Raw genomic sequence first — 27,651 nt, 5'->3', positions numbered from 1 at the left:
GTGATAACAGAACCTGATCTGGTGTATAGTGAGAACAGAAGCGGTCCTAATACTGAGCCTTGAGGGACACCCGTGTCCAGAGAACAGGGTTTGGACATAGAGCCATTCCATGTGACCTAAAAGGTGCGATTTGTCAGGTATGATGTAAACCAGGTGAGAGCAGAGTCAGTTATGCCAAGTTAAATATTCACACAATCAGGGAATGTGAGGGCCAGATCATCAGAAGAGTTCTTGGTTCGTAAGGAGAGATATGGTAACTGTCTGCACAAGAAGGACACACGGTGGATATATTTAAAAGGTAAGAGAATGTTATGTTATTTTTAAGTAGAAATAGTTTAACCAGAACTATGTATAAAATTATCCCAAAATGAAATGAGGAAAAAAAAAAAATGAAATGATTACCAACACCTTTCTTATTATGCCGTTTCTTCTGTTTCAGTAATTTACTCTTCCTGGTTTCATCTGCTTCAACTCATTTTGTATCAGGTTTGGGTTATACTTTCAAGTACTTTTATTTAAATTATTTATTCATTCAGAATTTATAATTTATTGCTACTTTTCTTATTTAGTATCAAGTTATATATTTCAGTCTATCATTATTACTATATGATTTTACTAGTTAGTTTTTTTTAGCTCAATCACCTTACTCTTACGCAAGAAAAAACAAATATTCAAAAAATAGGTTTCAAAGTGCCTCTGACTAACACTAAAAATATCCCACTATTACACAGTAAAATGATCTTAACAGTACACAATATCAGTGAAAACAGCCAAATATACAGATCCGTTCACTAAGCCAAAACAGTTTCCATGCATCTTTTTGATTGACAGGTGATTTAACCAATCACACCATATTATTCAAATACAATAGAGATTAAATGCATTTATTTGCAATATTTTCCCCATTTTATATTTATCCGTTTCTTTGTCACTATTTAAAATGACAATACACAAGCCATTTATTTGTTATTTGAATGGGTTGTGATTTAAATATCTGATCAAAAAGCTGTCATGTAAACTTGAATTACACAGGGATATCCTTATCTTTATCCTCGTCTTTATTATTGTTATCTGAATCTTTATGTGGGGGAATGCTGATTCAGCATATATTGGTACCTGAATCTTAATTGATCTTCAACTTATTTCAATTTCTACCCTACATTTAATCTTAGCTACTCACGCATTTTCTGTAGTTATCTTTTAAAAATCGGGCGATTTTATCCAATCAAATCTCCCGAGAACAACCCCTCAGGGAATATCGAAAGTAATACTCTACGATCCCCTTGAGAGATGATCCATTTGTGAATATTTAACTGAGAATAAGTGGGAAATCTTTACCCACAGTGCCGAGCGATATCAATTAGATGTCAAACTGTGGTGGGAATCGTGACCGTCTGCTGCCATGGCGCTGATTAGATACGACGTGTAGTTCACATTCCTGCAAAAACAAATACACATTTACATTTATTGTGACCTTATTGAATTTCATTCTCAGTCAGAGGACTTTATGAAGCATGAAGTATCACACAATGTTGCCATTTTGTAAAATGTATTGATAGTTTATTAATGCAGGGAGACTAAAGATATACTCCGTCTGTGATGCAATAAAAATGTTTCTTAACTACATGCAAAGTGATTTCAGTACGTTTTGTGCACATTAAGAGTTTCAAACATTTTGATAATTAACGCGATTATATCGTGAATCTCAATTTTTTCAGCGAGATATATCGTGACATTTTCTTATCATCCCGTGTATCGTCATGTGCTGCCGTGTGCTGATTCACTGCTGCCTCCGTCGTTAAGGGACCATTCGTGTGCCAGATTACCGAGGAGCTCTGAAGAACGTCAGAGGAGAGGAGGAGAAAGAGGGCAGAAGGCGTTTACTGCAGCAGAAGCAGCACAGCAGCGCTGCACCCGAGAAAATCACCACGATGCTGCGTCGCGAAGAGGGTCTGGTCTCTGGTTCTGGTACCACTCTGGTCCTGAAGGGCTGAAGAACCCGCTCCCACTGAGTGAGAATGGCCTGACGGGCTCCGGGCCACCGACCCGGTCCAGTCAGACGGTACTGGTACGGAGTACAGGGACCCAGCAAAACCTGTAGCGCCAGTCTGGGATCCTTCAGCAAGAGCCCCAGTATGTTTGGTCGAACTCCCACCTGCTCTGCCAGAGAGTCCAGGTAAGGGATGTAGTCCACTTGGAGGGGGTTACGCTCTGAGCAGGTATATCTAAGGGAAAGGAACAAACAAGCAAAACTACTGTTTCAGGGTATCGGCCCAAGGTTTTTTTTTTTATGCAACAATGATGTCTGTGGATTGTAGAGCCACAACAATCATGTGATAGGGAATAGCTTTTCTTGGTTTACCCAATAAAAAAAATATGAGTTTTTTTTTAAAAGGATTAATTGACCGTTGATTTCTTTAGTTATCTCCTACCTCTGATTCATGGTTTCTGTGTCTTTTTCAATTTCCTTCATCATGATCTCTTCTGAAGGGAGGGTTGTTAAGCCTGCAAAGAAAAAAACCCTATCAACATGACACACAAAAATGATTTAAACACCCATGTTCTGTTTGGAGTCACGGAGACTTCCTGGTGTATTCCAGAAAGCAGGCTCAACCAACTCTGAACCTAACCCTGAACTCTGAGTTGACCAACTTGGAGATGGGCAACTCTGAGTAACGCGCGTGTCTGCCGACTCTACAAAGCCATCATCAATGGAGCTCCGATACTACGATTCACCATGGCAACCGGGTGAGAGTTATTAGATATTACTGAGTGTTTATGTAGAAAACAAGCTCATCCTTAGAAAGCGGAGCAGCGTAACTGCTGAAAAGTAGACAGTTGGTATGGCAGACATTTACGGCCCGACTTAATGCGTGTAACTGAATGAAACAGTGAATTGACCTTAAGGTGATATTGTTTTACAGATCTGCATTGCGACAGTGTGGTGCAACGGTTAGCAATGCTGAGTACGGTGCAGGCGACAGGGGATCACTTTCATATAGGTGTAATCCCCACAGGCACAACAAGAAAGTGGCTGCAGCTGAAAATTAAGCATAAGAATATTGCGCAAATATGTAGACTAAGGCATATGATTTTAATCATATTTCAAATGTAAATATAAGCGTCTATTTCAACACAGAAATGTCTTAAACATGTCAGAAAACCGTTTGAAAAAAAAATCTAAAAGAGCTCTTCAAAGAATTTGGTCACAGATTATGCCTGCGATATGAAATGATGAAATTGTAAAATCAGAGAATATTGTTTAAATATGTGATTGGTAGTAAAAATGGTAATTTACTTAATCATCGAAATCCTCCGATAAAGCTGCTAGAATCACTTTTATTTCCATATTGATTAGGTTGACGTGGAAACGACGGCACATTTTCCCCACTTGGTTCAGATTCCAGAACAAGGCGGAGACATGTAGGGAGAAACTCAGAGTCACAGTCACAGAGTCAGTTACCATGGTAACTTCACTTCAATTCAATCTCTTTCTGCAAAGGAAAACTCGGTATCCCTCTTCTCACAAACAGTTGCAGCAAAACCTGCTTTCTGGAACACACCCTCAGGTGAAAAAACAAGTTGCCTCAAGGAATTGTTTCCTTTAAGCGGTAGCTTATCCAAGAGCGCCACCGCTCTGTGCCGTAAACGTGCAGCTGCCAGACTCCCTTTAGATAATCTCTCATTTTACTCAGACTGCAGGTTGAGGTGGCAGCGAAGGTGGATCTAGGTCTGTCCACGGAGGGCTTGTTGCTGCTGGAGGCCCCGCTGGAGGCCCCGCTGGAGGCCCCGCTGGAGGCCCCGCTGGCGTCTGAGCTGAAGCAAGTTTCTGTTAAACCTGCATACTGTAATTTGTCAGAAGACCCGATCACAGACGATACATAGAAATAGCCAATCCTCTCGCTGATGGTCTCGCAGGTCATACAGAATCAGTGTTTGACCGAGTCCGTTTCCCAACCACTTAAAAGTTCCTGGTTATATCAGTTTGGTATGTTAGGATCTTTATGCTCCCACGTCTAAAATCAATAAGAATCAGTTTCGTAGTTATTGGTTTTAAAAAAAGTTATCGAGTGCTGCACTTTACCTTTAAACACCCTTGTGGCCCAGCGGGCCTGCATCTCGGCCAGAGGGTTGATCGCTCCGAGGCCGTGGATGAAGCCCACCACCGCCAGAGTGGGCGGGGTCAGTGCAGGAGGGAAGACGTGCTTGTAGAGACGCAGCCTGTAGCCACATTTAGCCTGCAGATCTGAGGGCAGGAAGGGGAAGCTGTAGTTGTACCCCGTGGCAAACACCACTACATCCACCTGTGTGACACACACAAAACCTAAAGTGATGACTTTTAAATTATTTCATTTTTAAATCACCAGACTTTGAGCCATAATTCCCCAAGGAAATTGCATCTGCAGAAACCAAAAAGGTTTATATTATTCGACCAATACCAACCTCGTCTATGACACTCCCATCAACGAAAAACGCACTGGACCCACTGAACTCCTTCACGTTTGGTTTCACCTGAACGCGTCCTGCGACGATCCGAGCCGGCAGGTCATCATTCACAACAGGGATCTGTGCAAAAAAACTGACAACACAGCAGCAGGGTTGTCTCTCAGATGCACAAAACAAACGCTGTGTAAACTCAGGAAGTAAAAAAAGTGAGTGACTACGATTATTCAAAATCAGAACAGAAAAAAAGTTACAATTTAGGCTACGTCCTGGCCTTATTTTCAATTTAAACCTGCACTATAAAACTTTCCCCACAACCCATGTTTGAGCACCATCATCAGGTTGAATGTTTAACTGGTTCACAAAATAAACAAAATACAACAAAAATTATAAAACGTATAGAAAACAGGACACAAATATTTTTTTGCAATGAAGGCAGTGACCATATTTGGACTGCGGAGGAGCGACGGGTGGATCTGACGATCACAAGCAGCAGTGCGGTAAACCTTACTGCAACCTTACTGGATCTGGATCCATCTGGATTCTGGTGTGAAGCTGCTAACAAAGTTAGTAATTCAGGGTGAACTTTCATAATTCAAGGTGAACTTTAAAGCCAGGTGTTAAAGGCATCTTAGTAGCCAACTGCATTGATAGCGATGGTAGCGACCTCTCAAATCACAAGGTAGCCCCGCCCTAAAGCCTACCCTGCTTTATGGTCCGTTTGACTCTAAATGGACCATAAATTACTTAATTAACATGCTGGATTGAAGAAGACTTGAAACTGTGAGTGAGACCATTAACTCATGTTTACAATGTTTACTGAGGTAATAAATCAAGTGAGAAGTAAGGTCATTTTTTCATCGACTTCCATGCAAACCGACTGCTTTATTGCTAGAGTCATCGCACCCTGATGGCCAGCAGAGACAATGCAAGTTTAAGGTACTTCAGCATTGGCCGCCCTTTTCAGAACCGGAGTATGCCTCCTGGTTCAGACTGTATTTGAACACTTCTCAGCTCACCACCTGCAGAATAAGCTTTAACCTTCGACCCGGCTGGTAAATCACGTCATCTGCTCCAACAATACTTCAATATTACGCAGCGTAATCATAACTGAAGCCTGAGGCACTGCCAGATAAGATACGACTGCTTGTAAAAATAACCAGCCATTGTTACCCATGTTTTGGTTTTAGGCCATATAGTCTGTGGTCAAATGCTTGTTCCAGATTCTTCTCCACCACGCCATTGATCCACGTGGGGAAGAGCCTCCGTAACATCATATCCATCCGAGAAGTCCCGATGAGGTCAGCCGGGATCCCCCTCTGGCCCACGCGGCTGGCTACCCACGCTCCGCTCCTGGTGCTGAGGTACACCTGGAAGTGATTTTGGCACACGACCAGTTATTTAATATAAAATGACACAAAAATAACAGAAATAGTTTGGTATCGTACCTTCTCAGCAACTCTGCTGACATCTACAGCGATGTCACCTCCGGAGTTTCCGATCCCAATCACCAAAACCCTCTTCCCCTGCAGACCCTCAGCATTACGATAATCCCAGCTGTGGAAATATTTGCCTTTGAAACTCTCAATTCCTGAGATGGAATAAGAAAAACAAAAACACATTGTAGTTGTACCACATTTAAAGAGCGGCGTGTGTGTGACACCTGTGGAGTATCTCTCGTACACACGCTACTTCCTGTTACCTGGGAAGTCTCCCAGTGGCAGGTGAGGTTGAGTGAAGTGTCCGGTACAAACGATCACGGCATCGAACACACGAGTCTCCCTCAGACCCTCCGCCCTCTCGGTCTCCACCTCCCACTGGCCGGTCGCTGCAAAACCCAGAGTCTTCCTCACGCTGACCACTGAAGTCTGAGACACAAACAAACATTGATTTGATAGGTTCATTAGCTTTAAGCCCCAACCATGTTTTGCACTTACAAGCTATATACAAACAAAGCATGCACTTTGTATTCATACATAAACCACAGGGAGCTTTTAAATGCATTACAGCCCAGAGGTGGGAAGCAACCAAATACCCTGTTACTGTAATTAAGTAGAATTTGCACTCGAGTATTAATCTACTGTAATCTGTAATCTACACTTCACATGTTCAAAATAGGCTTATTACTTTGGTTAAAATGCATTTGAGGAGAATTCTAGATTTTTTTTACCCCCAGCTAGTAAAAACGTCCTTCATCGGGATACTTTATACTTCGAGAACCTGAACATTTCAGAACCTGTACTTTACTTGAGTAAAGAAGTTCAGTATTTTTACCAGAGTTTTTTTTTTTTTTTTAAGTATCTGTACTTTTACTTAAGAGAATGTCTTAGACACCTCTGTGCACTTAGCAATTGTTTAAATGGAGGACAATACAGACGGGGATGTGATTTGAAAAAGGGTTAAAACATTTTTTAATTCAATTAAATTTATCAGTAGATTTGCCAAAATCAGAATCGATATTTTCCATCACCATGAGTCAGAGGATCATTGCGTTTGGTGACCTGTTGGGGGCCTAAATGCTTTATTCCACAAAAACTCCTGAGCTTATAATAGCCTTGACAACCAATCCTAAAGGTCACTGACCTTAAAGTGGATGTGCGGCAGCAGTTTGAAGGCCTCGGCGTAGAGGCGCATGTAGAGCAGCACCTCAGAGTGGTGCATCATGTTGGGGAGCTCGGCTGGAGGGGGGAAGTCGCTGAGAGACATCATCTCCTTGGAGCTGTTGATGACCACCGACTGGTAGATGTTGGCGCGTCCAGGCTCCGGCTTCTCCTGCAGGACGACAACATGGAGATGGAGATTTTTTAAAGTGTCAAATTCCACAACCTTGTGCTTTATAGCCTCTCTGTTGAACTGAATGAAAGCTCTGGTATTCTTTTTTTTTTTTTTTTTAAACATGATTAAGTTGCCTCCAAGTACTTGAGATCCACAGAGGTTTTATTTAATTTACACGTATATTCCTACACTAAAAATCTGATTGCAGTGCACAGAAGATGTTAAAGATCTGAGCTTATAATGTTATAATAAGCTCACCTTAAATCTCCATAGACCTCCGATGTCATGGCTGCTCTCAAAGCAGGTGGGCTGCAGACCTTCATCCAAACAGGCCTTGATGCTGGTCAGACCAGAAATACCTGCTCCGATCACAGCCACCTTCTGATCCATGTGTGGCGAGGGGGGAACCTAAGGGGGAAATTCAGGGGGACTTCAACCCCAAGAAATCTTTGAAAGCGCACGGATTGTGTGAGAAATAACAGGATACAGGTACATTACTGCAGAGATGCGATAATTAAAGTACATTAAAAAGGTTTTATTTTAAACAATAAATCAATACAAAACAGTCAGGGGTTGGAACTATTGAGGGGGGGGGGGGGGGGGGGGGTTAATTGGCAATAACAAAAACTACTAAAAATGAAATGGTCAAATGTACTTTATTACAAATATTTTTAAAAAGGCCTCAATATGAAATGTTAAAATGCAGTGAATTGGTAACAAAATTCAACCCAACCACAACGAAAAGGAAAACTAAGCAGACTCCATATGTGGAGCGGCAGACTACACAGAGGAAGTGTCCAGGGGTGCCACCACGACTCACCTTCAGTGCAGCACAGCAATTCTCACAGCAAATGGTGCAGTCAATATTGTACCCGTGGGTTCATTTACACACAAAGTGACAGGACCACACCACGAGTGCTTAGCCTCCCAACAATGACACTGTTATAAAGATAGGAAAATGGTCAGAAAACACAAGTAGTAAGCAAATAACAGAAAAAGTTAATGACCAACAAAGTAAAGAAAGTAAAGTAACGTAACCCAATTGGTCTTCAACACAAAACTATGGAAAAAAAATGCAACTAAATGGGTAAGGTAAAGTATTAAAAATTATTTCTCAGAATGAGGAAATAAAAAAACTTATGGAAGTAATTTATTCCCTCATTCTGGGAAAGATGAACCAGTGAAGGCGGAGTTGAGTTTTAGATTTTTGTTTCAAGAAGTAAACTCAATGCGGAAAGTGAGCAAAACAGCAGCGTAATGGTGCAGGTGAACCTGAAAAAAGGGGAACTGAAATTAACAAGGCTCACTGCATGTTAACATATATTTTGAAACTCAGCCAACTCACCCCTCATGCACCATCTAAACACATGCTCCAGTCAGGGCAAACAGCGATCTCAGCCACTGGGACACCAACAGCCTGAGAGTAGGAAGCAGAGGCGGAACAATGGGCCTTATATCTGGGTGCTGATTGGATCCATCCCACAGCTGACATGTATGACAGTCTCAGGAGACAACATGAGTGGCTTTTCCATTGTGATGCGAAGCACATTCCTGTTGTGTCCGTCACACCCAGTTGTGTTTGAATTAGCATGTGAATAAGTTGCTTGAGTTAATCAAGGATAATAGTATTGGTACAGTCTATGTCTATATAGTCTATATCCCCCCTCCAGGTGACCATGGCATGGTTATTTATTAAGCTTTCTGCAGAAATCAGAGTCCAAAGCCATAGGCGCCTGATGAAGCACACAGAAAGCACTGGTCACTTATACAGAAGTCAAAGTAATCATGAGGTTCTGTAACAAAGTTACACAGAAGTGTAAAGCAACATAACGAGGCATGAACACTTATATTTAGTCGCACATCCTGTGTTGAAAACAGAAAAGCCTTTATAGTCAGGGGCATTCATGTCACAAGCATCATGTGTCTCTTGAGGCAACGCTGGCCATATTGTGATCATGAGTTTCCGTTAATTATCAGTTCCATTTTCATAAGGTTTGAGCAATACATGAATACCATTACAATATGCACAGTAGTTAAACCAACTGCAACACCAACACATCAGCCTTACCTCTTCTTCACAGCGAGAGGGGAACAACGGACTGAGACTCCCCTCTTCAATGTTTTTGCAGTCAGGTTTTAACACGCAAACATGGCAGGTTGATGATTGACCTGCTGTCCCTTCTCAGAACCCAAATGTAGGAAGTTAAGGACGATATTCATATAGATATCAAAAGGTATTATATAAGGTTTTATCTTTTCACTCTTCTTGTCTAGAACCTGTCTTCATCAGCAGGAGTTAAAAGTCATCAGGAGATCTGTTTAATTTAGGTGGTCTGATGACCCTGTCCTGCATGGTCCTGTCCTGCATGACCCTGTCCTGCATGACCCTGTCCTGCAGGAGACAGAAGGCCCTGTTGAGTTTCTTCCTGGGGGGGGAGAAGCACAACTCTTATTCATGAGTTTATTATTAATAATAAACGTATTATTATTTTCATTGTTGGCCCATTAATAAAATTCATCCTGATAAGTGAGGAATTAAAAGAACCGATATATTCCTACGCAAACATACATGTAGCACAAACGTTCCTTCCTGGGAAACTAAATTATTGGTCGACAAAGAATTTTACCATTACTAAAATAAATGCAATATAATGTGACGTCATTTTCAAAAGGGATATAAAAGTAACTCTAAATATCTCCTAAAAATGTGGCATTAAACAGCATTTCATTTATAAAAGCTAAAAAGACCAGGATTAATCTAAAAACATTATTAGCCTAAATCAGTTCCAACACAGATCCATGTTTTATAAATCACAACTCACTAACTCACAACTAACTTTTTGTGCTTCCCCCTTTATCTATTAGATTTTTTATAACCAATAAACTATATTCATCTTGCAATCATTTCTATGACTGTGACGTATCACATAATAGTTTTGCGGCACAGGACATGAATATAAACTTGCTAAAAGTGATTTCAAACAGCCAATAATTCTATCATAACTCATTAAAAAAATATATAGAACCCCAAAGTCTCATGAAATATTAAGATGGATGTGACACATTTAACAATAAACAAAGACTTAAGGGATTGATGCTATTTAGAAATCGTTTTTTTATTTAAAACATTTCATAATTTCATTACCTCATTACACAGTCATCTAGTGGGAAGCCGTGGTACTGCAGCAAAAGTTGAACGTTTTAAAAGGGACATATTAAAAATAATTTTCAGGTTTATACTTTAAGAGTCTACTAGAACGTTTTTACATGCCTCAAAGTCAAAAAATATATATTTTGCCCGCATACCAATAACATAAAATAAAATAAAATTCTTGCATTCTTTCTAACAGCTTTCACAGTGCGTTTCCAGTTCATGAAAGTTAATTGTAACATTTTCCGTCACCTAAATATATCTCATTCAGCGTTAACTTCTAGCTCCGCCCTCTCATGTCATTTTTGAGTAGCCTTAAAGTATCGGGGTCACTTTAAGGCTCCCGGTATCATCATTTTCAACCGTGCCGTATACATGACGGCAGTGTGCCAGTTTCTGATCTGTGGAAGTGACACACCTGTCACAACAGTGCACAGATCTTTTACAATTTTATAACATCCTGTGATTGCTTATATAAACTGCGTTTGTGAACCGCATCAAAAGTGGGAGGCTGTCTCTTTATCTACATGCCAAACCCAAAATAAAGACACACGACACGCCGTCTGAATGTCTCACCCCCGTGGACTCTTTCCCTGCATCCCAGATGATTTGGGATATTAAAGGAGTCATCACCTGGAAATCGCAATTTCTCTTGTTAAAACATGCATATCTGTGTTTGACCTCAGTTGAAACTTGCCTGAAAGGCTGGAGTTTGAAAGTGGCGCCGTTTTTTCGCTTCTGCTCTTTTTCCGAACAGGAATAGCACACAAGGGTGTGCATTCCTAAAGCACGAGATTTTGATTCTGCGCCTTCGGTGACGTCACCGTGGCGGCTACTTGCATAAGCCCACCCCTCTTTCACCACCCAACCCCGCCCCGTCCGCTACCTGAAATCGCCGAAGCGCCGCCATTATGTTTTGGAGTCTGCATGCAGGCAAGCCCCCCCGGCTCTGTCCTTCCTGCGGCGAATCAACGCGCGCCTCATTACATATTATACAATGCACATCCGGACCAGTCAAAACCTCGCGCGTAATCTCGCGTGATAAAATCGCGGTACGAAAAAGGGTCAGAACAAGCTCAATGTTTGATTAAAATTTTTTTTTTTTTTTCTAATAAGTTTTACGAATTGATCCAAAGCGATCCAAGGGGGGCTGGATACGTATAAAACCAGGTGATGACTCCTTTAAAAAAGTGGATCGACTGTCTTTTTCTTACATTTCGCATAACATTGCAACATATACGATCTTCACATTAATTTGGTTGAACAGTGAACCAAAGAGTCCGTGAGGATAATCTTGCACCTGCCCAGAAGCTGAGCTGCACCCTGCAGCACCGGAGTCAACTCGTGAGTTGACAGAAGGACGGCGGTCGTCACGGTGGCTGCCAATGCGAGCAGGTAGGGAGACATGAAGGCCGACGGCCCGCTGTCCGGTTCTGGTACCGTTCTCGTTCTGAACGGCTGAGCCACCCGGCTCCACTGAGTGAGGATAGCCTGGCGGGCTCCGGCCCAGCGTCCGGGCCCCATGAGACGATACTGGTAAGGAGTGCAGGGACCGAAGAAGACCCTGACCCAGAGCGCGGGATCCCTCAGCAGCAGTCTCAGGAGGCTAGGGCGAGCCCCGACCTGCAATTGGAAGTGTGTCATATTTAATGTATCCGCCTGTGGTCACCCAGAGCTCTACGATAGGCTGCCTTGTTTACGTCTACATGACGTTATTTTAGATGTTTATGGAGCAGCTACAGTGTTATTATAGCCTAGCACCATCAATCCAGACTCCATTCAGAAAAAAAACCTTTTAAAAGTTTGCTTCTTGTATTGTGGATAGACCTAACAAAGCATGACTTCTGACTTTTAACAAATCTGCATCCTCGTGTTGTCAATTCTGCATCCATTTTTATCCATTTATTGCAATTACGTCACAGCAAAATTGTTTATTTTGGGTTCATACTAGGTGTGAGTATTGGCAAGAACCTCACGATACGTATCATGATACTTTGGTCACGATACGATACGTATCATGATACTTTGGTCACGATACGATACGTATCACGATATTGCGATATAAATAAAAATTAAAACACAAGTACCTATATATGTACATTAGATGATACTGATCAGAGGACAAATGGAGTCAAAACCATTTCATTCAAAGCACCGTCTCTATTTTATTAATTCCCATGAAATTCACTGGTATAATATTGAAAATAAAATGAGAAAGGATAGAGTACTGCATTCACAATGCGTCTAAACGACTAAAATGCGTCATTTTTTTTTTCAAATCGATCTTTGGAGTTGAAAAATTGATATTGTATTGGGCGGCAAAGTATTGCGATATATTGCCGTATCAATTTTTTTACCCACCTCTAGTTCATACATCTCTTAGTAGTATCTGGGATTTCCACAGCTTGTACAAAGCAGCAATAGTGTTTTTTTCCACCATGATTGATGAAACATTTTTGGTGACCATAGGTCAAACAAATTTGCTTTGCATTCAGTGTGAACACGGCATTACACATATAATAACAATGATAACAATTTTATATAGAAAAACAGAGCTGAACTGACCTCCTGAGCCATGAAGTCCATGTAAGGGATGAAATCTACCTGGAGCGCCGCCTTTTTTGGGCACGGATTGCTGAGGAGAACAAATGTCATTTTTTTTAAAAACAACATATTTGAACCAAAATCATCAAAAGGACATCAGTGTGACGATGATCTCTACCTTTTCATGTTCCTCTCGCTCTCATACTCAATGACTTTCAGCATTTTCTCCTTAGGCGGAAGGCGGCTCAAACCTTGGAATGTAAAACACGCCAAACTGACACATGTTGCCTCTCAGTCAGAGTGTTTTGTACATTTTAAAGCTCAACAATCGTTTACCTGCAAAGACCCTAACAGCCCAACGCGCCTGCATTTCCACAAAGGGCATGATTGGTCCTTTTGTCTGGAAAAGACCCATGATGGCCAGCGTGGGTTGTGATAGAGACGGAGGAAACACTTTTCTGAAATATCAAAAAAGGCCTGTAAGGTGATTCTTTTAAATTAAATTAGATTATGATAACACAGGAATAATTTCACAACCTCAGTCAATCAGCATTTTCGTTACAAAGTAAAATGAAACAAATCTGCCCTAGCTATACAAAAACTCCATCCACTGTGTACTCACTTATACAAGGTGGGGATTTTGTGAGGCCCTCCTGACAGAGCTGGAGGCAGGAAGGGGAAGGTTCCATCATAACCCGTACAGAAGACCACGGCGTCAATGTTCTCCTCCACGGTCCCATCTTCGAATACAGCTCCAGAGGTCTCGAAGCTTTTTAGGTTGGGCTTCATCACCACCGCTCCCTGAAGGATACGATCAGGGAGGTCATCGTTGATCAAGGGCTTCTGGTCCAAAACTCTGGGAGAGAAACATTTGAACAAATTTCCTCTTATTTCTGTTTCCACGATTTTGATCTTATAGACAGAAAATGTTCAAGAAAATAATACCATCGGTCACTCTTATCAAGAGAAATTGGAAAGGAAGATCATGTGATTTGGTGGTGTGTGCGTGCATGTGTGAGTGAGTGAGTGTGCACATCGTTGTCTGTCTACTGCTAATCCCGCATTCTGCTGCAACAAACTGCATAATATTTTGGGTGGCAAGTTATGGCTGCATGCTCAAGGATCTCTCATGGAATATATTTGGATGGTTAAGAACATATGGTGCATCTGGATTCATAAAATGAATTTAAGATACTGTTGCTGCATGAGGCCTGTTATTTAAAATGACACCATTGTATTCACCAGACTGCACTGGGATCAAGTGGCAAAGAGGGACAAAAGGTTAAAAAAAAGGGGTCACCTGTGTCTGGGCTTCAAACCATAGAGTCTGTGGTCACACTTGTGGTTCAGTGCTCTCTCTGCTGCCCAGTTGATCAGATTCTTGGGGAGAAGCTTTATGAGGACGTTGTTGAATCTGGTGACAGCTCTCATGTCCAATGGAAGACCATTAGTGGACATCCTGCCGAGCACCCAGGAGCCCTGGCGCGTGCTGAGAAATGTCTGTCAGATGGAGTGAAAAGTGAAGAAGCAGAGTAGTGCAGTCAATTCCAAAGGCCGGGTCATGACCCACAAGTTGCTTTTGTTCGATGTCGGCAAATCATTTTGCGGAATTTCTTTGATTTTATTTTGTCCATTGGCTTTTATATCTGCAGTAGACATTTGAGCCACATATATGACATATCAAATACTTCTGTCTGCTCCTCTCTGGGGGGGGGGGCTCTTGCTCTGACAATGCTAACCGTTACACCACTCCACCCACAGTACTCCAATCATTATAATAATCATCTAAATTTGATCATATTATATTCATGGATTGTTGAAATTTCCTCGTCCGTCTCACCTTCTTTGCGGATCTACTGATCTCCACTGCTATGTCTCCGCCAGAGTTGCCGATGCCAACCACCACAACCCTCTTTTCTCGGAAGGCATCTGCGTTTCTATATTCCCAGCTGTGAAGAACCCTGCCAGAAAACATCTCGTGTCCTGGAGGGGAACAGATGGCATAGCACTTCAAAAGATTTGCAAGTGTTCCTCGCAAGAACGGGCAGATGTAAAGTAAGCAGGTCTCCCAATCAAATGTTTGAAAAAGGTTTTCCGTTTACCGACCTGGAAAGTCCGACAGAGGTAAAGAAGGATTGGTGTAGTGGCCCGTGCACACGAGGACCGCATCAAAGACGTGTCTCTCCTCCTTGCCGTCCTTGTCGACGATCACCACGTCCCATTGACCGGACCGTAGGAAATCCGCCGGTTGTGTAACACTCCTTACTTTGGTCTGAAGCAAACACAAACATACACTCGTGACATTAATGAACTTTGACTTGGCATGATGTAAAGCCAAATGTGAAAACACAGCTCCTGGTTAACAACCTGGAACTGAATGCATCTGAGCAGGTCGAAGTGGTCAGCATAGAGCCTCAAGTACTGCAGCAGCTGGGAGTTGTGCATGTAGTTCGGATAGTCGGCGGGCATCGGGAAGTCGCTGAAACACATCATCTCTTTGGAGGTGTTGACCACCAAGGAGCGATAGATGCCGGATCGCTCTGGCTCAGGCGATTCCTGCGGATGCAAAGGAAAACAAAAAACAGAGCTGATAAAAACATCGTAATGAGGACATTTCACTGTTTAATCAACGGTGTTGTTAAATCAAACAAGCTGCGCCATTATTCATTCATCACAAAGGCAAAACTCGTTCTTGATGTCGTGGAAAGGTCTTTGGCTGCACAGCATTGTAAGACGCAACCTTGGCTGGCAACAAGATTAATATATGGGATACTTTTGTTTTTAAACAGTATGCCTTGCTTACCTTATATTTCCACAGGCCGCCAATGTCGTCGCTGCTTTCAAAGCAGACTGGCTCCAGGCCCTCATCAAGACAGGCCTTGATACAAACTAGACCAGCGTTGCCCGCTCCGACCACTGCCACACGTCGAACCATTGCAGAGCCCTGAGGAAACAAGTGTCAAGACTCTGTGAGGCTTCGAGCTGGAGTCCAAGATGGCGCCTGTTCAGTCCAATGAGAATTGCTCGCATGGCTCACACATCAAAAGTTTTCCAATTTCCAACTTCTGGGGTGTGCAGCCTACTTAATTTGCGCATTGTCAATGTGTGAACTATTTTCTTTCTATCAAACGACACCTGCCAACCGTATGTAACGGGTTGTAAATAGCTTCTGTTAAAATTCCTGCATAAATGGGGATAGCGCCATCTGCTGTTGTCATTGTCGCATTGCGGCACAGTGTTAAAAGTGCTGAATCATGGGTAATCCACAGCAGAACTTGTGATAACTGCTGTGGTATGTCGCATGCTAAACGCTGCAGAGAAATTTCAAGCTAAGATGCCTCAAAGCCCACAATACATCATTTCAGTTTGCTGCATTTCTGTTGTAGTAAATTGGTAATATCAGGCTCGGAGCTATATGCTAACCGTAGCTTATTTTACGTTGCGTCTGATGCTATCACTCCGTTCTGATTTATTGTGTGTTGTGTAGGGTTGTTTGTGTCTCTGTCTGCGATGTTGACGTACTGTCCTGGATTCAGTCTGGTTTCCCAATGTGCAGGTGCAGGTCCACATACACAACACAGTGAGACTGGCAAACTAGACTCGATGCTGCTAGCTGACCTAGCACCACTAAGCTAGCTAAAGTTAAAGCTCAGAGGAGGACACAATTAATGTTTGCAAGCGCGCCTCTCGACCATGGCTAGCATGCTCCCTTCTGCACACGAATACGGTTTACGGTACGGTTAACTGAGCTCTCTCTACACAATTGAGTGCCACCATAACCCGTTGTTATTATACAGTTTAGGTTAATCATTTCAGCATACCAGCACTGACCGTGACAAGGCTAACATAACTAACGTTTAGCAGGAAATATTTCCACGCTTTACCATTGTGGAAGAAAAACTCTTCAGCTCCAATTCTGTGGCTGGTTCACAGCGTTGCATTAAATCCTCTCTCACAAGAGTGAGGCTAGTCAGAGTTTTGTACAGAGTTTACAGAAAACAGAGAAAGGTGTGATGAGTGGATTTGCATTGACTTAATACACGTCTGCTTCCAAGAGAAAGAGACTTCCTGAGAAGTTGAAGGTATGACTGCTCTCGGGGCAGATGGTTTGTCAACACAATGTCACCACAGGGCCATTAATCGGGCCTTGATCAATCAATAGCCCATTTTAGACTGCCTTTTTGTTGCGAGAGTATTCCGCTGTTGGGACCTCAGGGTTTGTGTCTATATAACAATTCATAGATGCAGATTGAATTGTTTCTGAACATTCAGATTGTAGTGTCCTCTGTGTAGAAAAACACAGCCATCCCCCTCCCCCATCTGCCTGCAGGCCTGTGTCACTGAAAGTGACACGTACCTGTGAACTCTGAACTCTGAATTCTGATTGGTCAACTGCAGTGGAAGTTGGCTTCCTACCAAGCAGACCAAGATGGAATCTCTCTCTTCCTGCTGCGATCTGAACAGAGGTCTCCTCTTCCTCCTTCAAAAAAAATGACCAGAGGTCTCTTCTCTTTCTACCGAGATGTCGACCTGACCACAGGTCTCCTCTTTCTCCTGGGATTTGGACCACAGGTCTCAAGTCCCCAAGCAGCGCCCTCAAAACAGCCGACAAGCTGGCTGTTAGAGCCTGCCTCTGCCACAAAGACAAGACTTCACGAGAAATTCCTCCATCCACAACTTCAAGGACAGCAACTTTCCTCACAGGAACCTGAAGACAGCAACCTTTCTTCAGAGGAACAAGCAACCCTTCTTCAAGGACTGGTTACAATCTGGGCATAGCTAAGGACAGAACTGAATGTGATGACAAATGTTTCCAAGTGATTTTCTATGTGATGTATTGTTGAGTTAAGTGTGTAACCTTAGTTCAGTTGTTAGTAGGGGTGTGACGAGATTAAACTCAACGATATTTCTCATCGCGTTAAATCTGTCTCCCCCACTCCACATGGCTGACTGGTCGACGAGACCAGCAAAAGTTCCCCTTTCGTAGTTTTTTCGATGCACCGAACTAATCAGATTTCTATGGTGCTCATTGAATATGTCAGTTGGTCGGGAAGGGGGAAAACCAAAAGGTCTTTTCTCTCAAGATCAAAGAATTACTTCTTCTAATCAGGATAACAAAAGTTAACCATAATCAAAAAGGATAAAGCAGGACTCTTGATCAGTACAAGAGAAGAATATAAGGATGCAATGAAAATAAAACTATGAGGTAACACATTTTCTTCTACACCATCTTACTTTAGCCTGTTAGCGTGCTAATGTTTGCTTAGTACACAAAGTACAGCTTCGGCTGACTGAATGTCCAATAGTTTTGCAGATATGTTGCCATTAGCAAAATGATTGAGCAAATATTATTTCAACCCGATTAAGATGCCAGGTGAAGAGTCAGAGCATCAGTAAATTCATAAGAATAGATCCTCTGGGGACATTGAATATTGAGCAAAAATGTCACATTCCATTCAATCGATTCAAACCTCAGGGTGGTGTCAGATGAAAAGTCAGGGGATCACCAAAGGTACAAGGATATATCTTCTGAGAACAACGAATGACACCTCAAACTATGTAGAGCTATTTTCCTGAATATGTGGAGAAAAAAAAGGCCTGGTGGTGAAGGTCAAACACAAGTTGAAGGAAATTAATCTCTCTGGACCTTGAGTATCTCATGCAAATTTTAAAGCAATCCACCCAAATATCAGTCTCACGTTGCACTAAATATATCCCTAAAGTCACTGAAGGTTCATCCTGTGGGGGACATGAGCATTTGTAGAAGACGTCTAGTAGGTTTTTACAGATATATTTCAGTCTGAACCAAAGTGTTGGACCAGCTGCTGATAGCTTGGCTGAAAAGGAACTAATGAAAGATTTTAGAAATTGACACAAACAAGACATGAATGAGTTTGGTAACAAAATATGATTATTTGTTTGCTGAAACAACATTAACATGATTCAATTTGGCTAGATTACCACTCACAAATAGTTTTGACACAATTATACTTGATTCAATAAAACAATAATAATTTATGTCAATGTCATAAAACTTTATGAGCCTATGAAAATCTTCCCTGCAGTGTAGCCATACGTCATATTTTACTTACATTTTCCGCTTGGAAAACAATCACAGGCAGGCCCGGAGTGGCTAATCGGGAGGACCGGGACAATTCCCGGTGGGCCGGTCTGACTTTTGGGCCGCGAGGGCCGGTGTTCAATTATTATTTTTATTTATTTTTGTGCCGGTGTTCCACACAGGCGGACTCTCCGTCGAACGCGAAACGCCAAGACGCGCCGCACGCAAACCAGCCGGGAAACAGACAGCTGAACACGGCCGAACTATGGGCACTTGTGCCCCCAAGGCTGTGTGAAAAGCCCGTGCAGCTCACTTAAGCACCGGCCGGTCCAGGTCCGCGCCACGCCACAATTACGCACAGCGAAGCCGGAATTCTGCTCCGTCCGTACACACGTAAAACACTCGGACGCGTTGCGGGGATTCCCGCAGGTAAATAGACACAAGAACCCAGCCGAACTGTCGGGACTATCACCCTCAGAGCTGGCTGAAAAGCCCGCGGACATCGGTCAAACACCGGCCCGCCCAGGTCCACAAGAGTCCACACAGGCGGACTCTCCGTCGAACGCGAAACGCCAAGACGCGCCGCACGCAAACCAGCCGGGAAACAGACAGCTGAACACGGCCGAACTATGGGCACTTGTGCCCACAAGGCTGTGTGAAAATACACGGAATTACAAGGCTTTAGAGAACAGTGCGCTATTGTATGCTTAACATGTAAAGTTATAATTACATTATTTTAATATAATAGGTCGTGATCTAAAGTGGGCCGGTCTGAGGTATGAAACTCCAGGGCTGAAAATGAGTCCCACTCCGGCCCTGATCACAGGTACTCCTACTTAACAGTGCAGTCACTGTATTGCACATTTTAACTAACTGGAGGTTCAGAATAATAACGGCATGTTAAATACTTTAAATAGACTAGAAATGGGCATTTTAAATAAAATATTTCTCTTGTAGCTTTACTTCTACACTCATTGAAGCACAGCACTGTCAAGTAGGTCATACATCACGTTCTGCAGGTTAAAGCTGCTGAAAGGGTGGAAGTCCTGTCTACATGTACAGACTGAGTATAGTGCGAGTCATGAGCCATCATATACGCTGCTAGCACAGACATAAACATTAATCATTACAACAGGCAACCCCTTTTTCTTGGAAGTTTAAAAGACAGCTCTCACCTTCTACTGTGCGCTGACAGCTGTGACAAACAAAACCAAATGAAACGACCAGTTACTTATCAACATTGGGGAAGGCGGGACTTTCACCCTGACAGGAAAAGCTGGAATGATTTGTGAAAGAAAGTTAAATGAAAGAAAACTTGTTTGTGTGGTCAGAGCCCATCAAAGTGAGTCTGTGCTGCTGACCGCAGATGTCTTGTTTCATACTGAGGTGTGGGACAAACTAATAAATCCCACACACCAATACCAATATCCCCCTTCCCAGACTTTGATGCTCATTTACTATTAAGTGCCTGAGGGCTGAGGGCTGTCCCACAGTCAAACTCACTCATGGACTTATTGAGCCCTTTATGCCCACTTTCTGTTAAGTCAGCATCGCTGCTTACTTTGCCTGACAGAATTACCCACAGCTCATAGCATTGCGACATGAAACACAGAGTTACCAGGGGAAGCCTGGACGATTTAAAAAAAAAGGTTAACAAAGAGGGCAGCGCATGTGTGTAATATTACAGTTACACAGAAACATTAACATTAAAGATTTAATATACATAAAACACTTGATTTTTTTTCAAACATTTCTAACATGATTGACATAAATAAATACAAATTACATCCAATGATTATCACTGTCCACACACATTTATCAACACAATTTCAATTACTATTTCCGCATGAAAGTAATTGTTAAACATGCAAATAAGCATATCGTTTGTTTTCCTGAACGGCTGAGGTGTGCAGCACTTTAAATGTTGCTCTTGCAAGGGATTGTGGGTCGGCGTGATCTCCTTTCCTTTCGTAAAGGAAGGTCCGTTGCATCCTATGCTAAAGGAGCTCTGAAAGGAGTTATTGGAGCTCCTTTCCTTTGCATTTAGAGAATTCGAACGGCTCTTATCATGGCTGCTACTTGTTTACTTGTGGGTCACTTCTTCAGTTAGGAACCTTCCTCAGCAAAAAAGACTATTCAACCGCAGCCATGATGTCAGTTAAGTCCCTGAGGGTTCAGGGCTTGGACCTTAGGGGGACATTGGGCCTAAATATCAAGTTGGTGAGGAGTTTCAGGCACAGCCAGTGGTTGAGTGTTGACTAATGCTATTAAATCACAGTAAACAGCCCGGTTATCTCCAACAACAGACTATCCAAGCCACAAGCCAATGAATCAAGTAAAAGCGCAGCGCCGTGAGCAACTCCCCTTGGTGACGTCACTCGACTGACCACTGGTTGCAATCAGTAACTTACTTTCTTACTCAGTCAGCCGCAGAGCCACTTGGCCCTTGACGGTCCAGACAAAAATCCAAGGGTGTCAGTCACAGGTGTAACTCATGGAACTAACGATGGTTGGATCCAAAGAGCTGCTGCGATTACAGGTTCCTGTTTTCGTGCATGCTGGCTCTCAGGCCATGTCTGAAATCTTTCACTCATTTAATCATCCCTACTCACTTCAGGGAGTTTTATGTAGAGGAAAAGTGAGCCCTCCCCGCAGCGTCTCATCGCCATGCAGCCACAAACCGGAGCAGCGAAATATCGCCAAAGAAGAGCATTTTAAACAATTGGCCTCTAAATCATGAAACTCGGCTTACGATGTCTGTGTGAAGCCGTGAATGTATGTACGGTAATCAACTTAACTCCAAAAATATAGGCATATATATATATATATATACTGTATATAATATAAATAATAATAATTATATAATGCCTTTTGACATAAGAACCCCTACTTTTTTCAATGGGAAAAACACAAAATATGCAGTATTTTCCAAAACTGATGCATTGTTATTTTTTGAGAGTGTTTATTGACAAAAACTTTCACTTTTTACCTTTAGGTCCCAAAACTGACCGATATATTGAGAATAAAATATTATCAAATAAGCAGAATGTACACGTTTGGTCCCCCAAGGTGCCTTAAGGGTTTTTCCGTAAAAGACTAAAGACCCTGTTGTTCGCGTTCACCTGGACTCTGCTTAGCCTCCTCCCTCTACTACCCCTCCCCCCAAAAAATCAAATAAAAAAATAAACGTAGTGCTCATTACTTTTGTACGTACTGGCAATTACTTTAGTATTTTGCACTTTGTATCTTAGCACTTATCTCTGTTGTATACCAGCTACGGGTTAACTTAGCAATTGGGCGTGCTTCAAACTTGTTATTGTGAAATCCTTTATGTACTGATAGCGATATACTGTTGCACTTTCTTCCAATAAAGCTACTTATTGTAAGTCGCTTTGGATAAAAGTGTCTGCTCAATGCCCTAAATGTAAATGTAAGTGTTAAACAAACCAAATATAATGATACAGGAATAACATTACTGAGCAGCTCAGACAGTGACCCTTATAATCATCCCATAATAATGATTTACCGAACTAGATTCCCAAAAAGAGATCTAGAAACGGTGCTTCTGATAAATGCAGCATGTTCAAGCTGTTTGTGGACGGAGGTTGGACAGCAGGGTGGGGATGGCAGTCGGGTGGTGCACATGGACGTAGTAGACGGCAGCTCCTCCAGCCACTAGAGTCAGGCTCAGCTTAAAGAGGCGGCCAGCGATGGAGGCCTCGTTTGGCTCCACCTGGAAACAGACGGGAAAGGTTACGTTGAAGTTTTGGCCATATGGTCAGACAGTCGTACTACGTGATCAGAGTTGGGCGAAGTTGGGCTTTAAGAAAGTGAAAGAGACATTTCAGACCTGTCTGGTCTTTAGGGGCTGCAACATGCGGTCGAACTGGGTGAAGATGGCTCTGCGGGCTCCCTCCCATTTCCCTGGTCCCATCAAGCGGTACTGGTAGGCTGAAACGGGTCCCCACAGAACCCTCTTAAACAGGGGGTAGTCTGTGAAGAAGAGCCAGAACAGACTTGGCCGAACCCCAATCTCTCCTGCTATGTCGTCCATGTAGGAAACAAAGTCCACCTGAAGGGGCGTCAGCTTTGACACAATGTAGCTGTGGAAAAATCACACATTTGAAAGTTGTATAAACGGCTTGCTTAACAGGCTTTTTTTGTTTGTTTTAACTTAAAACCTGCAAGAATCAACACTTTTTATTGTCAAATCAATATAAGTAATGTGAAAGTGGCCGTTCGTTGCAACAGTATCAATCTGAGGCCTGCATGACCCACTTCAAGTTACGACCCATTTTCTCGCCGAGGTGTATGACCCTCTGAGGGTCCCGAAGGTCAAGGATGACCTTGACACATTTTAAAATAAATATTTACTCTATCAATGTGCACTGGTGGAATTATTAGTCAAAAATGTGATTTTTTTTTTTACAATGATAGTTTTCTGTATTTGTGTGCAGTGGTGGTAATTATTCACCACATCATTACATTTATACGATTTTTTAACTCTATGTGCAATAGGCAAGCATGCTACTGGACTACGCACACACATGAAATGAAAACTGTCAAAGATGTACTGATAGATCACAAGCATGATGAAGAGTGAAAAAAGGGAATAAATATCAGGACAAATTGATGGGAAAAAAAAAGATTACATCGGGGAATCTACCCACAAATACATTATGGAAAGTGTGCAATCTTCAAATTAATAATTTAAGATTAACAGGAATAATTTTGTTTTTTTCCTTGTCAATATTGCTGCCCACTCCTGTCCAGTAGGTGACGGCAATACACCAGAGAGTGATGTAACCATAATAAAAAGGAGAAGCATGGTGCAATTAAGAGTAGGAATGTAAGAACTGGTCGTTTCCTCCACACACTCTTGTCACAGCATCAGAAAGAACATTCCTAGTGACAGGCCTTGCTTATTTTCTACAACCTGTGTAGCATGAAAGCCTGGTGTAAAAGGCTTGCTATAGCCTGCTATAGCAGCAACTACAAGTTATTCCTCCTGCTTCAAGTTATGCCTCCTTCATGTGAAGCCCCTCTAAGGAGCATTCTTAGTGTCTTTCAGGCCATTTTCCTACCCACAGCTCTGCTCACATTAACTTTATACCCAGCTGCAACAGGTAACAATCTGATTAACTCATGATATGCTTGTCATTTAAACAAGCAATTATTGGGATTTTTACTTGTACTTGATGTCCTTTGTGTCGTTCTCAACAGCCGTTATCATGGCCTGGTTTGAGGGCAGCTTTTTATGTCCTGAAGAGCAAAAGACAGACAGAAGTAAATAGACTGCTTGGAAAGTGTCTCGACTAATGGCAGGTGATGAACTGAAAACGCAGCCTCACCCTTGAAGACGCGTGCGACCCAGCGAGCCTGCATTTCAGCTTGGGGCATGATGGCTCCAAGGGCATGGATGAAACCCACGACGGCCAGAGTGGGATGATCCAGGTTGGGAGAAAAGACGTGCTTGTACAGACCCACACGGTGTCCGCTCTTGTACACGGCGCTTTTCGGAAGGTAAGGAAAATCGTAGTTGTAGCCCGTGGCGAACACGATCGTATCCACCTGACGAGAAAGAGAGATGAGACGGAGATAAGCTTCGATTGTGATCGCCACAAAAAGAAAAAAAAGTTTAGTTGGATGTTCTCTAACGTTTTCCACAGCACTGCCATCATTAAACACGACGGTGGAGCCACGGATCTCCTTCACGTTCGGTTTTAGGATGACCGAGCCAGACAGAATCTTTAAAGGCATATCATCGTTGATCACTGGAATCTGACTGAAGAGTCTGAGGAGGCAGAAGAAGGAGAAGAAAAAAAGGAGATTATGCTGTAGGTTTTTACAGATTTTATTCCCTGCAAATTTGAGCAACAATGTGAGTCAGACAAAGAGTTATGAGTTCACCAGCACACCTACCTGTGTTTGGGTTTGAGGGCATACATGGTGTGATCATACATGGCGTTAAGCTTCTTCTCTCCAAACCAGTTTAGGAAGTTCATAGGCAACAGCTGGAAGAGGATGTGGACAAAGCGCGTGTTGTACTTCATGTCCACAGGCAGGCCGTCGTCAGAAACCTGACGGATGACCCAGGCACCGCGACGGGTGCTCATGTACACCTTCAGAACAAGAGCAAAGATAATGATATATAAAGATAATGATGCCCACACCCGTTCATTATATTCAAGTGCGACAAGAGCAATCAGAAGATTATCCCGGACCTGCTCTGCCACTCGGCTGCTCTCCACGGCGATGTCGCCTCCTGAGTTACCGATGCCGATGACCACGACTCTCTTCCCATACATGTCCTCGGGTCCCTTGTAGTCCCAGCTATGAAAGTATTTTCCTTCAAATGTCTCAATTCCTACAAGATAGCAGAATCACGGCTTCATATGTCGTGGCATGGTGGTATTAGTGAGCAAGCTAGCTAACTAGCCAGCCGCGAAATGAATTGTAAATCTTAATGTTTCTTGTCACATTGCTAGCACAACATCAGCTAGCTACCGTACCACAGCTGCAACTATTACACACCAGTAGCTCATGTAGGTGCAACGTGTGTGTGTGTGAGTGTGTGTGTGTGTGTGTGGGGGGGAGGGTTGGTAGTTACCTAAATTAATTTTAAAAAATGGAGGTGATGAAAATGCATGTGATTTGATGAATTGAGAAGGTGGAGGGGCCGCGGGGTGCGCCGTTAGCTAGCTCGATCAGTTGGTTAATACATTTTTTGGGGGGGGTTGACATTTTGTGAGGAATTAAGATAACTTTCATGCTGTAAACAAATGTCAGTTGGGTTTTGGGTGAAAGATGAAAAGTTTGTTTCAATAAAATGTTTTTTCAAATAAGATGTCAGTCAGCTAGCTAGCTAGCGCACCCAAGGTAGGTCCAACGAACTAACTTACTGCAGCTAGCAAACTTCACCAGGGAGATGAGGCGATTCAACTTTTGCTTTTATATGTGGATTACTGGAAACAACAGCCTTGATTCTTTAATTTCTTGTCATTTTGTGAACAGCGCTCATTAAAACGCCATGTGGCGATTAGAAAGGTTTATTTAAACGCATAGCTGCAGGGATATTGAGACCAATACTGAGCTCAGCTTTCCTGATAAAGAGAGCCTGGTTCTCAGTGAAACCCCCCTAATAAAAGTGTGGGGGTCAAACCTACCTGGGAAGTCTTTGAGTGGCAGGTTGGGGTAGCTGTAGTGACCAGAGCAGCAGATAACAGCATCAAACACATGCTTCTCCTCCTGTCCATCTCTGTTCTCCGTCACCACTTCCCACTGACCAGTGCGAGAAAAGTCCGGTCTCTGTTTGATGCTCTTCACAGCGGTCTAAACGTACACAAGTATATCAAAAATACACATTAGTTTGTAGAAAAAAGCTCATGAACCGCGTACAACTTCTCTACTCTTTTTGTATCTCATTACCCGGAGACGAATGTGTTGCAGCAGCTTGAAGTGTTCTGCGTACATCCTGAAGTATTTCAGGATTTTGGAGTGGTGCATGTAGTTGGGGTAATCGGCAGGGATGGGGAGGTCACTGTAGCACATCATCTCTTTGGAGATGTTGATGGTGAGGGAACGGTAGATGCTGGCCCGGTTTGGCTCCGACACTTCCTGCGGTGAAAAAAGGTTTCAAACAAAAAAGAAAAATGGTGGTAAGATTTGGCAACGTTGTGTTACAGACATTTATACCCAGACATGTTCACATTGCATCGTTCAAGTCCTTAGGAACATACATTCAGTAGGCCTCCTGCACAAGTTCTACCAACTTCAACCGAACCAGATATTAGAAATAACAATCAAAATATAGTGATAATAATGCTACATTCCATAACCATTAAATATGTTTCCCCCCCAAGGAACGGTGTCTTGCCTTGAACTTCCAAAGTCCACCAATGTCGTCGCTGCTTTCGAAGCAGGTTGGCACCATGCCCTCTTCCAGACAGGCCTTCATGCTGGTCAGACCGGAGGGGCCGGCCCCGATCACTGCCACGCTGTGCACCATGATGGAGCTGCATACAGGAAAGGGACAAATATATTTTTTATTTTAACTCATCGTTGTCGTCACATGCAACTGCATTATCCAAGCGTGTTTCACCCACTGTGGTTTGAGAACGTTCCAGTGATTGTAGGAGGTACAGAATCTTTAATATGAATCTTAAAGAGTCTTAGTGTGTGCTGAATTTATGAGATTCTTGTGCCTAGAACTTTTAACGTGAAAAAACGTGGATATTTATCCGATGATAAGGGACCGTCATTCCTAGTCTGGTTATGGTCCACTCAGTGTTTCATATTGAGTAGAATGAGGCTAGATCAGATATCGCCACGTCCTGACTTGCTCCCAAGCTAACTTGCATTAGATAATATAATCGTTTAGAAAACATGCAATTGGAAGACAACTGAATTCTCAATATTACCAACTTTCTCAACAATGGCCATGGCAAAAATACCAGAATTCTGCAGTAAAATATAGTAACAAGTAGATCTTCTTACCTTGATGCTTGCAGGTTGGGTTTATTGTGAATATCCAGTGACGTGCCTATGCCTGAGCGCACACACACTTTTATAGTGGAGTGAAGACATGCGTTTTGTTATCCACCCCCCCCCCCCCAACCCTGCCCTGCCCAAAAAAAGACCTGAGTTAGATTGAATCCAGCTGCATTGATTTCGTCTA

The 27,651-nt window shown here is 42.6% G+C and overlaps 4 protein-coding genes across 4 annotated transcripts in view; 2 read left to right on the top strand and 2 right to left on the bottom strand.

Annotated features, from left to right (window-relative positions):
• The window catches only part of prkaa2 (protein kinase, AMP-activated, alpha 2 catalytic subunit), a 456,922-nt gene extending 431,371 nt beyond the window's left edge, over positions 1 to 25,551 (top strand). Inside the window, exon 11 of the transcript XR_014597336.1 lies at positions 25,524 to 25,551. The gene's annotated coding sequence lies outside the window, so the exon portion shown is untranslated. The remainder of the gene's footprint in view (positions 1 to 25,523) is intronic.
• LOC311015291 (uncharacterized protein) lies at positions 1,697 to 15,877 on the bottom strand. The gene is made up of 20 exons (XM_084012416.1): positions 15,717 to 15,877; positions 15,281 to 15,469; positions 15,020 to 15,185; positions 14,754 to 14,896; positions 14,214 to 14,413; positions 13,536 to 13,769; positions 13,250 to 13,371; positions 13,092 to 13,164; positions 12,935 to 13,004; positions 11,635 to 11,992; positions 10,703 to 10,770; positions 7,477 to 7,626; positions 7,027 to 7,215; positions 6,146 to 6,311; positions 5,892 to 6,034; positions 5,617 to 5,813; positions 4,444 to 4,579; positions 4,085 to 4,304; positions 2,433 to 2,505; positions 1,697 to 2,252 (listed from the first exon to the last, which is right to left on the bottom strand). The coding sequence occupies exons 1-20, from the start codon at positions 15,846 to 15,848 to the stop codon at positions 1,823 to 1,825; spliced, it is 3,459 nt and encodes a 1,152-aa protein (XP_083868542.1). The 5' UTR covers positions 15,849 to 15,877; the 3' UTR covers positions 1,697 to 1,822.
• Positions 3,815 to 27,651, top strand: part of prdx6 (peroxiredoxin 6) — a 40,049-nt gene continuing 16,212 nt past the window's right edge. Inside the window, exon 1 of the mRNA XM_084012487.1 lies at positions 3,815 to 3,819. The gene's annotated coding sequence lies outside the window, so the exon portion shown is untranslated. The remainder of the gene's footprint in view (positions 3,820 to 27,651) is intronic.
• On the bottom strand, positions 21,917 to 27,535 carry LOC311015317 (flavin-containing monooxygenase 5-like). Its single transcript, XM_084012459.1, has 11 exons — positions 27,471 to 27,535; positions 26,851 to 26,989; positions 26,403 to 26,591; positions 26,141 to 26,306; positions 25,199 to 25,341; positions 24,897 to 25,096; positions 24,633 to 24,768; positions 24,326 to 24,545; positions 24,164 to 24,236; positions 22,825 to 23,077; positions 21,917 to 22,707 (listed from the first exon to the last, which is right to left on the bottom strand). The coding sequence occupies exons 2-11, from the start codon at positions 26,980 to 26,982 to the stop codon at positions 22,558 to 22,560; spliced, it is 1,662 nt and encodes a 553-aa protein (XP_083868585.1). The 5' UTR covers positions 26,983 to 26,989; positions 27,471 to 27,535; the 3' UTR covers positions 21,917 to 22,557.

This window comes from Eutrigla gurnardus, assembly GCF_963514095.1.
Source record: "Eutrigla gurnardus genome assembly, chromosome: 6".
NCBI lineage: Eukaryota > Metazoa > Chordata > Actinopteri > Perciformes > Triglidae > Eutrigla > Eutrigla gurnardus.
Note: the sequence above shows the minus strand (reverse complement) of the source record. Positions and strands in the feature narration are given on the sequence as shown.

Bases quoted from the DNA above. Each gene is read 5' to 3' on its own strand.
- LOC311015291 (XM_084012416.1), bottom strand. From the start codon at position 15,848: ATGGTTCGACGTGTGGCAGTGGTCGGAGCGGGCAACGCTGGTCTAGTT. The intron at 14,414-14,753 runs GTGAGACGGACG...TCCATCTGACAG, and splicing joins TCAGTAGATCCGCAAAGAAG to ACATTTCTCAGCACGCGCCA. The intron at 13,770-14,213 runs GTGACCCCTTTT...TTTCTCTCCCAG, and splicing joins GGTTTGAAGCCCAGACACAG to AGTTTTGGACCAGAAGCCCT.
- LOC311015317 (XM_084012459.1), bottom strand. From the start codon at position 26,982: ATGGTGCACAGCGTGGCAGTGATCGGGGCCGGCCCCTCCGGTCTGACC. The intron at 25,342-26,140 runs GTAGGTTTGACC...GCTATCTTGTAG, and splicing joins GCCACTCAAAGACTTCCCAG to GAATTGAGACATTTGAAGGA. The intron at 23,078-24,163 runs GTAAAAATCCCA...ATTTTTCCACAG, and splicing joins ACAAAGGACATCAAGTACAA to CTACATTGTGTCAAAGCTGA.